This window comes from Myripristis murdjan, chromosome 9, assembly GCF_902150065.1.
Source record: "Myripristis murdjan chromosome 9, fMyrMur1.1, whole genome shotgun sequence".
NCBI lineage: Eukaryota > Metazoa > Chordata > Actinopteri > Holocentriformes > Holocentridae > Myripristis > Myripristis murdjan.
The window spans coordinates 22,244,166-22,259,944 of record NC_043988.1 but is presented as its reverse complement, the minus strand read 5'-3'; the positions used below and the strand labels follow the sequence as shown (position 1 = coordinate 22,259,944).

Genomic DNA, 15,779 nt, shown 5'->3' with positions numbered 1-15,779 from the left:
CGGAGGAACAAAGAAGTTTACTCCCTGATGGGCAAATCAGAGGTCTAGTTTCTTCTCATAGACAAATAAACTTGAATGAGTGCATATTGTGTGTATAAACCTGATTCCAAGGCATGGCAGCTTCCATGCCCTGCCATATCTAATTTATGCCCAGACTAGAAAGTCACAGAACTTGCCAACTGAAAATAATCACCAACAAAAGTTTTCATTTGCTGTTTTTGACCAGTTAGGGAGTGAGCTGAGTTGGGCTACATGCTCAAATATTTTTTTCTTGTTTCCCTTGCCAGCACTGCATCTGATTAGCTCTGTGTGACTAAGGCCTGCCTGTTTCCAGTGGTGGCACGCACCATGCAAAAGAATGACCGGTCCGGGGACGACAGCCAGAGGGACAGTGTGAGTGAACACCACCTTTTGCACTGTTGCATTTGCATCTCTGTTCTTTACACTCGTCAGCTTTTCATAATGTGTGTCTTTACATCTTTGCACTCAACCCTTTGCATTGTATCTTTACATGTCTCATCCATTTACAGTGTGTTGTCACCTTGAATGTTGTACACCACAGTACATCTCAAGTCTTTGAATTGGGTGCATGTAATGGAGGTGTTGTTGATGCTGATCGTAAAGGTAATCCCCTGAAACCAAATGAACATTGTGGCATGCACATTGCTCCATGCAGTAAGCAATGTCTTTAGTGGAAAGTATTAAAACATGTATTGTATTTTCACCCCATATCTCTATATTGACTTTCACTGCAAATGTGCCTGCCTGGAAACCCTGTCAAACAGCCAGGGAGGTCAGAGCTGCTGTGTTTCTCTAAAGCTGGCACTGGGACAGACGGTATCAGCAGAGTCAATATCAGGGGTGTCCTCATCTGCATGAATAAGAAATTAAACCATACTGTACAGCTTTTAACCTTGAGTTCAAGTTCAAACATAGAGCCAGTCTGGAAATCTGTCAGATGGGCTCACATCAGAGTAAAAAGGCATTGGGGATGAAGATGGAGTGTTTCTCCTGAAAAGAGGTGGTGCAGAAAATCAGTAAAAATCAAAAGGCAGGTTCAGCCAGAGGGAAAAAAGTAATCTCAAATCCTGCTGTGCATTTGGCACATGATCCTGGACTAGACATCAGCACCAAAGTGACCACAAAAGCCTGTCTTTGCTACCAAGTCTTTGTGCTTAAAGATGTGGCGTTGTTTATATCCACATATCCACACATTGAGCTATGCACTAAATCCACTCTACTGTGTCTCTTACTGCATGTTATTTGCTATTGGAATGCAAATGTATTCCCGTGTTACAATAAGCAGAGCAAAACAATTTTTACATCCAGAAAAAAACAAACATCTCAATTTAGAGGACATTCACAACTGAATCCACAGCAAATGGGAATTTGTGACATGGAGGAGCGTCTACACTGTAAAGCTATACAACTGTACATGACTAAAACATGTATGGGGTAAAAATGGATTGAATGTTTTGTTTTCTCACCTCATGACAGTAGAAGGAAAATACTTTGAGATGGGTGCTGTGATTCAATTTCCTGTGCTGGTGTAGAAAAAGGGAACTGAGAGATATGAGCAAGATATGTAATAGAGTAGCAGCCAGGAATATGGTGAGGTGAGAAATGGTTCATGTCAAACGTGCATTTGATTAATGTTTGCATCAATTACGCTAGCGTGAGAAAGAGAGAGAGAGAGAGAGAGGAGTGAAGAGAAAAGAGTGAAGAGATAGAGGAGAAAAGCAAGAAAAGACAAAGTGTTGAGGAGGGAAAAAGGCAGAGCGATAGGTGAGACATCTAGAGAGGACAGGTAATTAGAGAGCAGAGAGGAGAGGGAAGAAGGTTAAGATGAGAAGTGGAGGTGAAAAACAAACTAAGAGAGCAGAGGAGATGCTCCCTCATCATCCTGAGGGCCATATCAAGGTAGAGCGGGGACACAAGCTCTGCTGATGAATTCGTAATGCAAGGCTCTCGGGGGCCGTCCAATCAAGCAGTGCCATTGATGAATAGTCATGAGTCACCTTATGAGCATCACCATGGTTACGCAGATGTGACTGCGGTCCTCTGAATGTGATGAGGGAATAGAGATGGGCTGAATGCCGCTCTGTCTCCTTCCCGCGCACATCTTGATCACCAATTAGGGCCCAGCAGGAGAGCAGGCAGGCCGTGTGCTTGGACCTCTTTGGCCTTGTGGATGAGGGGAGCAGGTTTGGAGTGAGTGGGCAGGACCAAGTACATGGAAAAGGATGAGGCTTTTGACTTGTCTTGAACGTTTTGCTATTGAGAATGTCACAGTGAAGTCAGAGTCCTGTTTCAAGGCAGGGAAGGTGATATGTACAGAGGAACTGGATGCCAGGATGAGAAAAGGGTGAATGGATGACACATAGGGCTGAGCAATATGGCCACCTGTGATATTCAAATTGTAGCAGCTGCAATTTTTTGATAAAGATGTGTGACAAAATGAGGGACTGTGATGCAACAGAGATGCCCTGGCCTACAAATCATATTCCCCAGATGTAAGAAAACATGTTTTTTTGGTACAGACTCCAACAAAAATCACACCATTTAATGTTTTTCAGAGGGCAATAAAAGTCTCTTGCACACCTGAGAGAAGCAGTCAGGTGCATAGGTCAAAAAACAAAACAAAAACATAATTCCCTGCCTGACGAAGGTCCTTGACCAAAACTTTGCATGTCATCTAAATACTGAGCAAGTAAAGACTGTGTGCAGGTATTACATTCAATGTTTCATAACTTTTTTCCAGTGACAACAAAAACTATGATGCAGACATTATCATTCCCACTGAAACTGTGAATCATATCACACTCACACTATCTGTCTAACCAATTGCAATATGATTTTTTTTAACCATATCATTCAGCCTGAAGGAGAGTGCACTGAATGAAAACAACTGGGTAGAATGGATAGAATGAGTGGGATCAGAGGAGAGGAAGACTGTGATGCATGTGGAAAAATGATTGAAGAATGAGCAGGAAGGGAGGAAATAATAGGAGGCAGCTGCAGGAAAAGATGGGTGAGGGAGATGAAGAAAAAGGGGCACGGGATAAAAGAACGAAGCCCACAGATTTGTCTGATTCCCCTACCTCTTTTAACAGAGAGCAACAAGAGTCTGAAGAGACAGTCAAATCCCAAACAGCCCCTGGTCTTCTTCCTGACACTTGATGGAATCCCCTTCAGGATTTGAAACACCTACCTCAGACGGGAACCCCTTATCACAGAAAATTATTGCCAGGCATGATCATTTTGTCTGCTCAGACGTGGAGGAAGAGATGCTTTATCTTTCCTGCTCATCCATCCTCCAATAATTTTTCACTCAAATGAACTTTGTACTGCATCATACACAGCAGAGGTCTCTGTCAAGATAAACATGATGATAGTGGTGCTCTTATCACTAATTTGCCAGGCACAGTGTAAACAATGTTAATTGTTTTTGAGCCCCTGCTTATCTACCTGCTTATTTATTTATGGAAGACTGGAGCAATCTACTGCATATTTGAAACAGGTAATTAGATTAGCAGCCAGCTCTTTACAAAGGGGGCATACTCAGGCACTCAGGGAAATTATATGTGTTTTTCCCTTAAGCCAGCCAAGCTCGACTGGGGCAAATTAGTGTTATCTATCTGGTTCTGCTTTCTGTGTATGACTCTGTCTGTGGCCCTGTTCTATTATCCATGTAGCCCACATTTGAAAGCAACCAGGCACGCAATCAGGCATCCAGATAGGTAAAGATGGAGGCAGGCTTGATATTTATTTTTTGTTCTACACCTTGTATGAGTAATCATTACCTCCTGTTCACCGTTCTCATTTCACAGCCTGTTGATTGCGTCTAAAGTGTGATCAGTCTTGCATAAGGTATTTTGCGGTTTGCAGCTCAGCGTGGTTGCAGGGGTGATGAGTGTGGAGTGGAGTGTGAACTCTGCCTGGCAAGGTCAGGGCGGAGGATTCATGGAGTGATGTTGATTCAATCTTTCATGTAATGTTCCCTTTGATGCCGATTGAACCTGCTACACTGCTAGCGCCCAAGCTTACTGAGATTCAATTGTACATGCATGACACACATGCTCCCTCTCACTTCCCCTTTGGAAACAAAATCTAGACATTAATGATTTATTTCCACGGTGGCTGTACACTGAGTGGATGTAACATTTTGTACATGTCTCTGCTGTTGGATGTCTCTTTTATCTCTCTCTATCACATTACCATATCCTGACACTCTATATGTAGAGAAGCAAAATCCAATAAAAAGCTAAATGCATAGTGAGGCAAGTTTATTACACCTTTACGACCTTTTGTAGCATTTCTCTCTCTGTCGTTGTTGCAAAAGTTTGGTTCTTCCTTGTACTGTAAGTTTGGGGCCCTTTCCAAGGATATTTCAGTTTGTCATGCATGGATCATCGCATTACAGAGCCATGCCTGAGGCTGAATGAGAGGTCTGGGTCTTGCTCCTGCCAAACTTTACCTCCTGCCGTAGGCTACAAGAGAGGAATTCCTTGAAACACATAAAGTCGACTCCCTCAATTTCAAAAACAGAGTCCATCACATTGCTGTTACTTCTATATCACCCAGCCTGCTACTTAAACTGATTAAGTTCATTTTGTCTTCAGTTGCGATATACAGAAGAAAACACTTGTATAAGCCTGCTACTTGTCCTATACTTACCACTATCATCATCATCATACCGCTACTTGTCCCTTACTATGTGGTTGTATGTCTGTATGTTTTCCATAAGCACCAAGCCTTACTATCTTATAACCTGTAGGTTTTTGCAACATTGTCAGAAACATGTATGTTTTTTAAGGTACACCATCATCCAGACATGAAATCTATAGATGCTAACGTTGTTTATTCAAATTGGGTTGCCCAAGGTGGTGCAAATGTTATTGAAAAATATTAGGGTGTTGTTTACTTGAGATAGAGAAAAAAAAAAAAAAAAATCTCATATTGTATATGCCATCAGTGTCTGAGAATAGACAGTCAATTTGCATACAGCAGTAGTGGCATACATCTGCCTGAGGCAAGGAGCTGTTTGATATCCCACATAATCTAAGGTCAACAACAGGAAACAGGGTTTGAATTTGCCATTACTGGCACATCTGGTGGCACTGCACGCACACTCTCTTGATGAAATTGAGGTTCACAATGTAGGTTTTCTGAGGACTGATCACAACCCGGGTCATTTAGAAAAGAAATAAATGTATTACCAATTTTCTCCAACATCCAGTAAAAACTACTCAGCTGGATACGCTAAAGAAAAAAAAAGGAAACAAGTCTAGAGAGCCACATCATTGGGTTATCCCCTTTGTTTTTCCCTGTGTAATTTGATCTGCGACCGCTGCAAATATTTACAACGCTAACCCCCAGAAGTCATTGTAGGACAAATATTTGTAATTAGATTTAATAAATTTTGTAGCACATTGGATTGTTGTCTCTTCATTACTTTATATGTACAGTGGACCTGTGTTTTGTGCTGCGTTCAGGCAGCAATATCTGCGTTTCATTGTGCCAAGTTTTAAACACCCAAGATATTACTAAGCTGCATTAAGAAACACTTGCATATTCCAAAGCCACCATGAACTCCATCTGGAGCTGACGTATGGTTTTCTTACCTCTTCCAAGCTCCTGCACCATTATAGCAACTGCTGTTTATCTTTTTTAAGTTTTCAGCATGTGAAACAGCATTTCCATGTGAGGACACTTTGGCCATGTAAAGCTAATAAGCGCAGGCTATTTGATATTACCCTACATCTGTTGAATTATTCATAATGTGGATGCAAAGAGTGGTGAAACAGCAGAAAATTTTAGACCCCTGACCATCCCCAACTACATCCCCTGACCCTGAGATATTTGAAGCCTGCTGTGAGCACTTTGTACCAAGTTAATTTTATTACCCCGAAGGATCCGGCCCACGCCATGGGAGCTGCATGACTCAAAGTGAGCCATCAGACCAAGCAGTAAAAACACATGCTCCAGTTGTAAATACCAATAACTCTCACCAAGGAAGGAGAAATAAACCACTTTTATTACACCAACCCATTTACTGAGCTGGCATCTGGAAACCCATGACTGCTAGAGACTTACAGATTGCAGAGTAACATGATCCGTGGATATCAAAACAGGCCAAAATAAATTAGTCTGCTCCACTATTATCTGTTTTTGTCGGTGCCAGTGCCATTCAGATGGGGGAAGTAAGAAGAGAGAGGAAACCTATCAACAAAGTGAACCTGTAGATAAATCTTCCTTTTTTCCCTCCTTTGGTTCAGCTGCACTGTCAGTTTCCAAAGAGTGAAGAGCTAGATATTTACCAGCAGATAAATGGTGGGACAAAATTGTTTTCTCAACCAGGTGATTTACTCCATCCCCTTCTATCTCAATCTTTGTTTTTCATCTCCCTCGCTCTCTTCCTTTTGTCTGTGTTAACCTCGCTCCCAGTCACTCCTCTCAGCGCTCCTGGGCTCTACCCAGAATCCATTTAAGATTCTCTGATAAAATCAATTGCTAAATTCAGAGAGCAGAGATGAATGATGGCAATGAAGATGAAGGGTTGCACTCACTGGAGTTGTGTGGCGGTTGCCTCCGGCTCTAACTGATGACAAAATGACTGATATATTCCCTTACTGTCATATAATCCCTTGAGTGTTTGTGATCAGTAACTTAAACTATGATGACTCGGCTAAAGCCAGTTTCGCTCTGAAGTTTTGATGCTGGCATGGTCACATGACCAGACCATGTATTGAACTCAGACCGTGCTCCTATTTGTTGACGCATCTTCTGAATATGAGTTCAAATTCAGTGTCTTTAACCTCTTGAACTCCAATTTTCCATCGGATTTTCCTTTAAGGTTACATTGTTTTCATATTGAATGACAATGTCACATACATATTCTGTATCTGCTGCTTATAACGCTTCATTTAAGCTACATGATGCATACATTGAGTCAAATGTTCAAATTCAAGATGCCATTGTTGTATAGCTGCAGCATCAGTTGAATTGATGCTGCGTATATTTTGTATTGTACTCCAATGTTGTGGAAGAGCCCAACCAGGGACTGGAGTTGAGAATTAGCACTAGCTATAAACTCTATATGCATCACATCAGCTGCAAGCCTGTAACTATGTTTGACTGCATTGTCCCTGTCAAATAAATAAATAAATAAATAAATTCCATGAAACTGCAAATATCTAGATGTGCATATCTTTACACATTTTACACTTTTAATTCAGCAGGACATATTTGGTATGTCCTGTTTTTTTTTTTTTTTTTTTGATCTTTAGAAACCTTGGGCTTTCTACTAGACTTTTAAATAAAATTCTGTGGTTTTGAACAAAGCTTGACCACACACCAATGATGAATGCACCCATGGGAGTGGCATTTGAGTTACAGGGAGCTGAAGAGGCTGCAATATGATATATACTATGATGTAACATACATCAATATAATGTTGACAGATATTGAAATGGTGGTGACATTTTTGCAATGATGGGAAAGCCTCTCAGCCAGCCTTAGGTTATGCTCAGATATTTACAGAGTATGCTGGAGGTGGGATAGGCTGCAGGGAGATAAAGAAGTTGAATCAAGGGAGAAAACTCTTCAGACATTGACATGGGAACTGAATACAAATGATCTCATACCCCTTTTTCTATGAGCTTATTTTTTATGAGCCTAATTAGAAAATGAACTAAACTCAAAACACTTCAGGGCCTGTTGTCTTGTCCAGTTATTTCCAGTGAAAAAGCACAATTGAGATGCAATTAACATGCAACAGCTAGCTGATATTCAGCAGTTATCCCAGAGGAATTTGATCTCACAAAAGGTTAACAGAACAAAAGAAAGCACTAATAAAGTATTCTGTTTGTTAAAATGAGAGGGCTTCTTGTTTGCAGATAGAATAGGCCGATTAATATAAATTAAACCATAAATCATGCAAGATTCATTCAACCTTTATTTAGTTCTCGGAAGACACGTTGAGAGCACCAGCACTCATTTTCAAATATGCAAAGATTACATACAAAGAAGTGAAATGAACTAATGATAAAATAAAAACAACTGAACAAGCAGAAAAATGTAAGCAAACCGTAAATGCAAAATGGCATTTACAATAAAAGATGCATCAGTAAGTGGAAATATTGAAGAGATGAAACTTGGAATGAATATAGTAGAATGGCATCTATCAACAGAAATGGTACTACTCCATAAAATGATGCAGTCAGTCAGTGAAACCAATCAGTAAAATAATGTCAATTTAAAAAATTACATTTAAAATTAGAGGAATAGAGAGGGTGTGTTTTAAATCAGTAAAAGAGGATCATCATGTGGAAAATGGAAATGTTTCAATATGGAGAATGATTGATAAATGGAGATGCCACAGATGTGATTCACAGTATAGGACCAGGAAAAGGACAGAACAATAAAAATGGGTCCAGCACCCTTGGGTTAAGCTCTCAAGAAAAGTCAGTGAGGAAGGCAATAAGAGAGGAGTGAATTAGAATAAAGGGAATAAAATGAAATGAATGAAAATGGCGATGCCTCTCAGTCCTCACATGAATAAGTGAGATCTGATAACTGAAGACCGCAAGATAACTGAACGAAACTAATATTGAACTACCTGCAAATTTAAATATCTTCTTTTACCAAGAATTTTCATCAAGAGCAGCATGCCGCTCTCCCCAAGGAAAAGATCGTGAACTAGAAGGATACACTCAGAGTGCAGATCTCTGAAAAACTAGCTGATTGTGAAGATTTTGAATCACCGCAGTCACGACAGCCCCTTGATTGTAGGGGCTAGCAGAAGAATGGAAATTAAGTGCCTGCATATCTCCTCTTCTCCGGTAACTTAAAAGTTGATACATACCTTTGATGTAAAGTTGATATAAGTCTTGCATGTAAGCACAATATTCAGTAACATATTGACTCAACATCCATGACAGAGACACACACCCAGCACTCAGATGCTATGGACAGTCAGTGGAAAGTTTTTTTTGTGTGTGTGTTAGGGTTTTTGCTGTACCTTATTCTGGAAGCCTTATTTTAGTTTTGTGTTTTGGGCATTTTGTGCAGTTAGTTTTCCCAAAGCCAACAGTCAACACTGAAACTAAAACACTCCCTCTATCCAGGATGCACATTGCCTGTGCGTGCTTGATACTAGACTACTGCCTGGATCATGTGACAAGCCTTTGTCTGCGTTTTCAAAAAGCTGTTTTCCTCCTCTCCACTACAATACCAGGCTGGCATTTGAAATTTACAACGCACTTTGCAGTGTTTTCAAAAAAACTTATTTGTATGGATGGAAAACATCAGCTTAGAGTGAACTGAAGGCCAAAACAGAGTAAAAAAAAAAAAAAAAAAAAGTTTTCAAATTTATCCAGCTTAAATCTTTGATCCAGCTGCATATTTTAGGTGAAGAAGCTGAGAGGCTGAAAATGTAAGTTAACATCACTGTGCAATATTCCTCAGACAAAATACTGATCAGACACGACACAAAATCAAAACATGAATTTGTCCTGTGAATATTGTTTGGTTTTGATATAAATGCTTGGTATTAGCTAATAGCCAACAGAGTGAGCTTGCAACTTCTTTAAGCAGCCTGAGTATCATTTTTGGACAAACCATGCATCTGTTAAATTGTATCTTGATCTAATTGGCGCATAATGTCCTTCATCAGCACCTATATTAATAAATATGGGAAAAGTTGTTGATACACTTGTATTTCCTGTGGTGGAAAATCGCCCAATCTGGCAACATTGCTTTGGCTTTACTTTTTCTGCCTGCGTGCAACGTCAACCAATCAGGAACCCCCAGGAAAAGATGACGATATTACACGCATACCACCACTGGGCAGAGAGAAGTATGTCCTCTGGCAAACAGATAAAGACTGTAGGCAGTGTGTTTTCATTAGTCATCACACGTATCTGTAAAAATGTATGATTTATGTGTGAGTAACAACTGAAATTTATATAATGACTCAACACAACAATAACAAAAACTTTTTCATTAAAATATGTATTTCACGATTGGAATTACAGGAGGAACAGCACCCCTGTGACCTTAATGGGCCACACGCCCCTGGCTGTTATAAAACAAACTCCCAGGAGTAGACTGTGTGAACACAATTTGTGCTCTGCAGTCACCCAGTCAGAGGCAGTTGGGGCACTTGGAGAAGTGAGGATTGAGCACAATCACTTTTCCATGGAAGGGAAGCGGTCTTTTTAAATAAAACTGTCTCTGTTATACAAGAGTGACAGCCTGCGGTAGAGTAAGACCCTTGAACATTATTCATGGATTTAAAATATAGGATGCAGCAGAGGGATAGGACAGAGAGAGAATGTCAGCTATAAAGGAAATCCGTGATGCTGTCTCTAGAATTTCAGTCTCCACATCCAGATTGTAACATGAGCTATATATCTGAACTCTTCTCATCCGCCCAAGCCCCTAAATCCGATGCTATGTCCAGTAAGACTACTGCTGAAATTCAGCACTTGTTAGATATTTCTCCTGGAAAGCCTCTTTGATTTGCTTTAGAATATCTGAGGGCATATCATCAAACAGTACCTGACGGCAAATGGGACATGAAGTACAAAGGCACCAGTGACGAGTTGCAGCAGACCAATTAACCTTTCAATGATCCCACTTATCATAAGGAGCCACTTAGGGCATTAGCAGAGTGAGCACAAGAGAGTGAAAATTGAGGACTATGTGTATAATCAACAGTGAAGGCACTCACACACACACACACACACACACACACACACACACTTCTCCACTATGTTTCTCTTCAGGGTGTTTTATAACCTTCAGATCCCCATCAACAGTCTGTGTCCTATCTTTAATGCATTTGTCTTTTTATCTCTACTTGCAGTGACATGCATGTTTATTGTTTTTTGTTTTTGTTTTTATTTCCCAATTCATTTTTCTACTTTTCAGGGAGCCTTTCTAATAACTCTAACGCTCTTGTTCTGACTCACCTCAAGATGTCTAAAACAGAGTTCAGAAAAATAACACCACAGGACACAAACTAAAAATCTGTAATCTTTATTACTGACTGCAATAAAGGCAAACAACATTAGCATTCTAACTTTTGAGTTGAAGGTAAACAGTTTTGTTGCTGCTCATTCCTGAATGGATTAACCTATTTCCTCTGTGCAAAGGCAAACAAATTACAAAAGCTGTCTTTATAGTCATGCAAAATGAAGTCATGTTAATGAAATTAACATAAATGCCTAAACTATTTATGGAGTGGCATTTTATGGATGAAATAATGTAATGTATGTAAGACAGATTAGTCTCTCGCTTAAAACTAATGACATTCTCAAGGAAAATGAAATACAATCACAAGCACATACATTCACTTGATGCAGCCTGCAGACCGACAAAACCAGATTTATGAAGCCATAAGTCAAAATCCCACTCCTTTAAGAGTCCCCACTTGGAGAAAAGTTAATGAGCAAGTAACTGTCACAAACAATTCACCTAAGCATAAAATTAATGTCATATAACAGGGTCCCTTAGCCCACAGAATGCAATTTGCCACTTTATGTCAAGCGTGAATTACTTTGAATATAGTTGACACAATTGTATATACCATTACTTAAAAGGAATACAAAGTATAATATATACATTTTTTTAGCCATGCTGCGTACATGTGCCAGCTCTCGATCTCTCAATGTAATGGACTGACTGAGCAAGCACTTTTGACCAGTAGGTGGTGTTGTCAGTACAAACTCTGTAAGCGCGCACACACACACACACACACACACACACACACACACTCAGCATAGTGTATGTTCTACTGAGTCAGTGTTAGTTGTCACCGGCTGAAAATCAAAAGTAAAGAAAAAAGTGTGTTTTATGACTGCAACAGTGGATTTAACTCCTACATCTGGATTGTTTGTTCTCTGAATTTCAGTTTGAAAATGTTGTGGGATGGCAGACTCAGCTACAAACTAAGTTGTGAATGAGCTGTTTATGTCACTGCCTCATTGTCTTATGGGGCTTTTTGTTTGTCTGGGGCTTGGTTAGGTGATTGTAACTTATGCTGCTGTACACATATGTTGCTTACCTGAACAAGAAATGTGAAGTCCAGCTATTAGTTCCATAAATGTTTGCCATGATGTTGTTCCAGTCTGAGTGAATGAGTCCAGGTCTTCAACAGCTTGTAATGCCTGTGTATTAGCCTTCTAACACCTCACTGACCGCCCCACACAGCTGGCATCAGCCTGGCTATGTGTGTGTGTGTGTGCGTGTGTTGGGGAGTGGGGGAATGGGATTTACCTTGCAACACATCAGAGTGGCCAGACATGCTTGGCTATTCTCAGACGTCTAAATTTTAGCAGCCATAACGAACAGCCGCGTAACTCATAAAAATCAACAACAGTCTTGAACCTCGGTGGTCTTTTGCACATTTGAACATGCATATTATTGCATTTTGCACCTTATTCTGAGTGGCACAACCTACACTAGCCTCCCCTAATCTTGTTCATTATGTGTTTTTACCAATCCAATGAAGGAGGTTATTGCTGACTTAACTTCACTGAGTCATTCTGTCAAACTCTTTTACCTTCAGCCTGAAGAAATGATGCCAGTCCCCCATTTCCTTTCCCTGTAAGCCACCATCAACAGTGAGGACTCTAATATGGGTAATTATGTGGGAATGAAAGACTCAGTGGCTTCCTCAATGCAGATTGGCATCTTGATGGATAAAGGGGTGGAAAGGTGGTGATGAGGCAGGGGGATTGGAGCGTGATCAGTATGATGGAGGGTGAGGCAAAATAATCATGACAATGAAAAGAGGGGAGACCTGTGTTTTCTTGAAAAATGCCAGGGTGAAGTTCTTCTCCTCATCATGGCGTCACAGCTTTTGAGAAATCTCCATTATTTGTCCCCTCCCTCTGGACCTCCAGGTGAAAATCTCATTTCCTGAAAACCCTTTTGGTGCTTTAGATGTATTGTAGACAAGATAGTTTAATGAAACCAGCTCCGGACATTCTGTCTCTCTCTCTTTCTCTCTCTCTCACGCACACACACACACACACACACACACACACACACACACACACACACACAAAAGGCAGTGTTTGTAGAGCCTCTTCTAATAGAGCACTACAATGCCATAAGGGGCAGTGCACGCTGCTAATAGCCTGGATAATTCATGTGTTTGGGTTTGGAGGGTGAATAGATGTTTTTATTCAGCAGGCTGCCCCAGGCCCCCATGTACCATTGAACACCTTTGCCTGGCACAGCAAATCTATCAACAAAACCTGTGCCACACTATGAGGCAAACAAAAACAAGCAGGTGAAGTTAATTGTCAGAACTTGCTATGATTAGCATTATGGGTCAGCTGAACAGACATCTGTTGGGCGGTTTCAGCATACAAGTTTAGGTAACCCAGTGCCACTACCTGCACTGTTTATTTAAGATAATATAGACTGTATAATGCCAGAGGGGTAGGCCATGGGCGTTTACATTGTAAAAAGGCATACTGTATTAACTGTAAAAGAACTGGCATGCGGATGCTAATGGTTGACCCTTACTTAATGGGAAAGCCTTGTTCATCATGCAAAACAAATGAAAACTTCCCACAAGATTAATGCCATGGAGTCTGCCTCAATTTATCATGCTGCCTCACCAGTGTGCTCTGCGTATGTGTGTGTTTGGATCCTGGGTCGAAGATACTCCTGGAATCATTTGATATGCAAATAACTGGTTATTCCCTTGCTGTCCCTCAGGGCTTGAGGAATGCATAGCCTACAAGAAACAATGCATATTTGAACTGTCTGTCTCTATTCACTTTTGTCCTGCAGAGTTGGGTATATTGTGTGCTCGGTAAAAGAGAAAATTATTCAGTTCTCATTCAAGGTGTAAGACCGGTGCAGTGCAAGTAAAGTAGCAATTTGCATATTACACTACATAATTTGCATGGATTAATGCATTTTTTATTTATATACCAAGAGGTTGAAGTTTCCTAATGGATTCGCAGGTACATGAATCCTCAGCAACTTTGATCTTAAAATCTGAAGCCTTGACTTGAGACACAAACAAAAGGCTCTGTTGCTTCCATCACAACAGAATAAACTGCTCTGATAACCACTTTATATGACACTGACCGCCTGGTGTGATCCCTCAAGGGTCTTGTGGCTGTAGAATGAGTTTCTCTCCCTCACTGGTCACATCTGGGATATGCACTAATTCAGCTTTGAGATGCCCTAGATGCGCTCTATGCCTTCTGAAATTGTTGTCTGTTGTTTTTTCCCTCTCCTTTCTTGACCTTGTGTGCATTATGTTATTTTCACTTTGAGGTGCCTCTTTTTTCCCCTCAAGTGACCCTGTGTGTCCCACACTATGTGTCCCTTCAGGGTGTTCTGTTTCAACCTCTGACAGTCCCATCAACAATCCCTGTGTCCTACCTCTAATCCACTGTGTTTTACCTCTCTCACAGTAACGTTTGTTTTTATTTCAGTCCACATTCTCACTTGCCATCTATAATTGTCTTCTTTTCCTCTCTTTTGGGAGATTTTCTAATACCTTTCAGGTTCTGACTCCCCACAGATGTCTAATATAGATGTAGATGTAGCACCACAAGGCACCAACCAGAGTTTGTGATCTTTATTTTTGACTACTCCTGGAAAATATTGGATATGGAAATATGGAAAATAGTATTCATTAAAGTTTAAGGATTCAAAATGAATGTTAACAGTCTTCAAAAGTTTCTTAGTCAGATTATTGTTCTTGGTATGCTAATAATTACATATCCAAAGCCATTTATATGCAAACATAAATACATTTAAACAACAAAATTATTAAGTATTACTTTAGGGCTAATCCTAAGTGCAGTAATGCATATAGTAAGTGCAAGTGCACAAAAAAAAAAAAAAAAGATTAACATAACCACAACCTTAGATACATTATTCTCTCCCTTAAAACATGTAATGAAATGCATTCTCATGGAAAACAAAATAAAAAAAATAAAATATCAAGTAAATACAGACAAAGCTTGATTTAGAGGGCTGTTGGACTGAGCTCAACTAGAGCAAGCTAGCACAGACCTACATTTTGCCAATCCGAAATTCACATAATGCCAAATGGCATCCAATGACGGACATACACTGTCCTGCGTCTACAGTGGTTTCTTTTTTTTTTTAAGATTTTTTTTTTTTTTTTGGGCATTTCTGCTTTATTTGATAATGAGAGAGAGAGACAAGAAAAGCGAGGAGGTACCGGTGTGCTGCACAACGTTGTTTCTATTCCATGCACAGTTGGCTAAATTTTCTGCACAAACTGTACAAGGCAGTTTGGTATGTTGGCGGCCCCAAATGGCAGGACGAGATAACAGTATGAATTTTGAGGACTTTGGAACGCAGAAATGATAAAATGTGATTTCAGTAAACTACACATTTACACCCTTTAAACAAATTTCTGCAGTAAGTTAAGCCATTGTTGGTGCATTCAGCTTACCTTGGATGGATCACTTGCTTAGCTAGTGCTATGGACCGACTTCTGCATTTTTCTCAGGTATTGGTTCATGTATACTGACTGTGAAGTTGGAGAGTTAGGATGTTCTTGCCTCAGCCCTAATCATCACAAAGGTCCCGATAAACTAGCTTAATACGGCACTAACTTTTGGCATTTGTCCACTGAACACGTTCAGCGGTGATCACAAACCACGTTACTCTCCCTTCGCAACACAGACGTCGAAAGACTTCCTCAGATCAGCCTAGTTCTGTAATCCTAAAAACTAGCTATCCTCACTTATATCCTTTCCCTTTGTCTT

At 40.2% G+C, this 15,779-nt stretch overlaps 1 protein-coding gene across 1 annotated transcript in view; it reads left to right on the top strand.

Annotated features, from left to right (window-relative positions):
- The first annotated feature begins 343 nt into the window (after positions 1 to 343).
- Positions 344 to 15,779, top strand: part of pde4d (phosphodiesterase 4D, cAMP-specific) — a 179,962-nt gene continuing 164,526 nt past the window's right edge. The window contains exon 1 of the mRNA XM_030059826.1: positions 344 to 393. Within this exon, the coding sequence (XP_029915686.1) occupies positions 349 to 393 (45 nt within the window). The 5' untranslated portion in view covers positions 344 to 348. The remainder of the gene's footprint in view (positions 394 to 15,779) is intronic.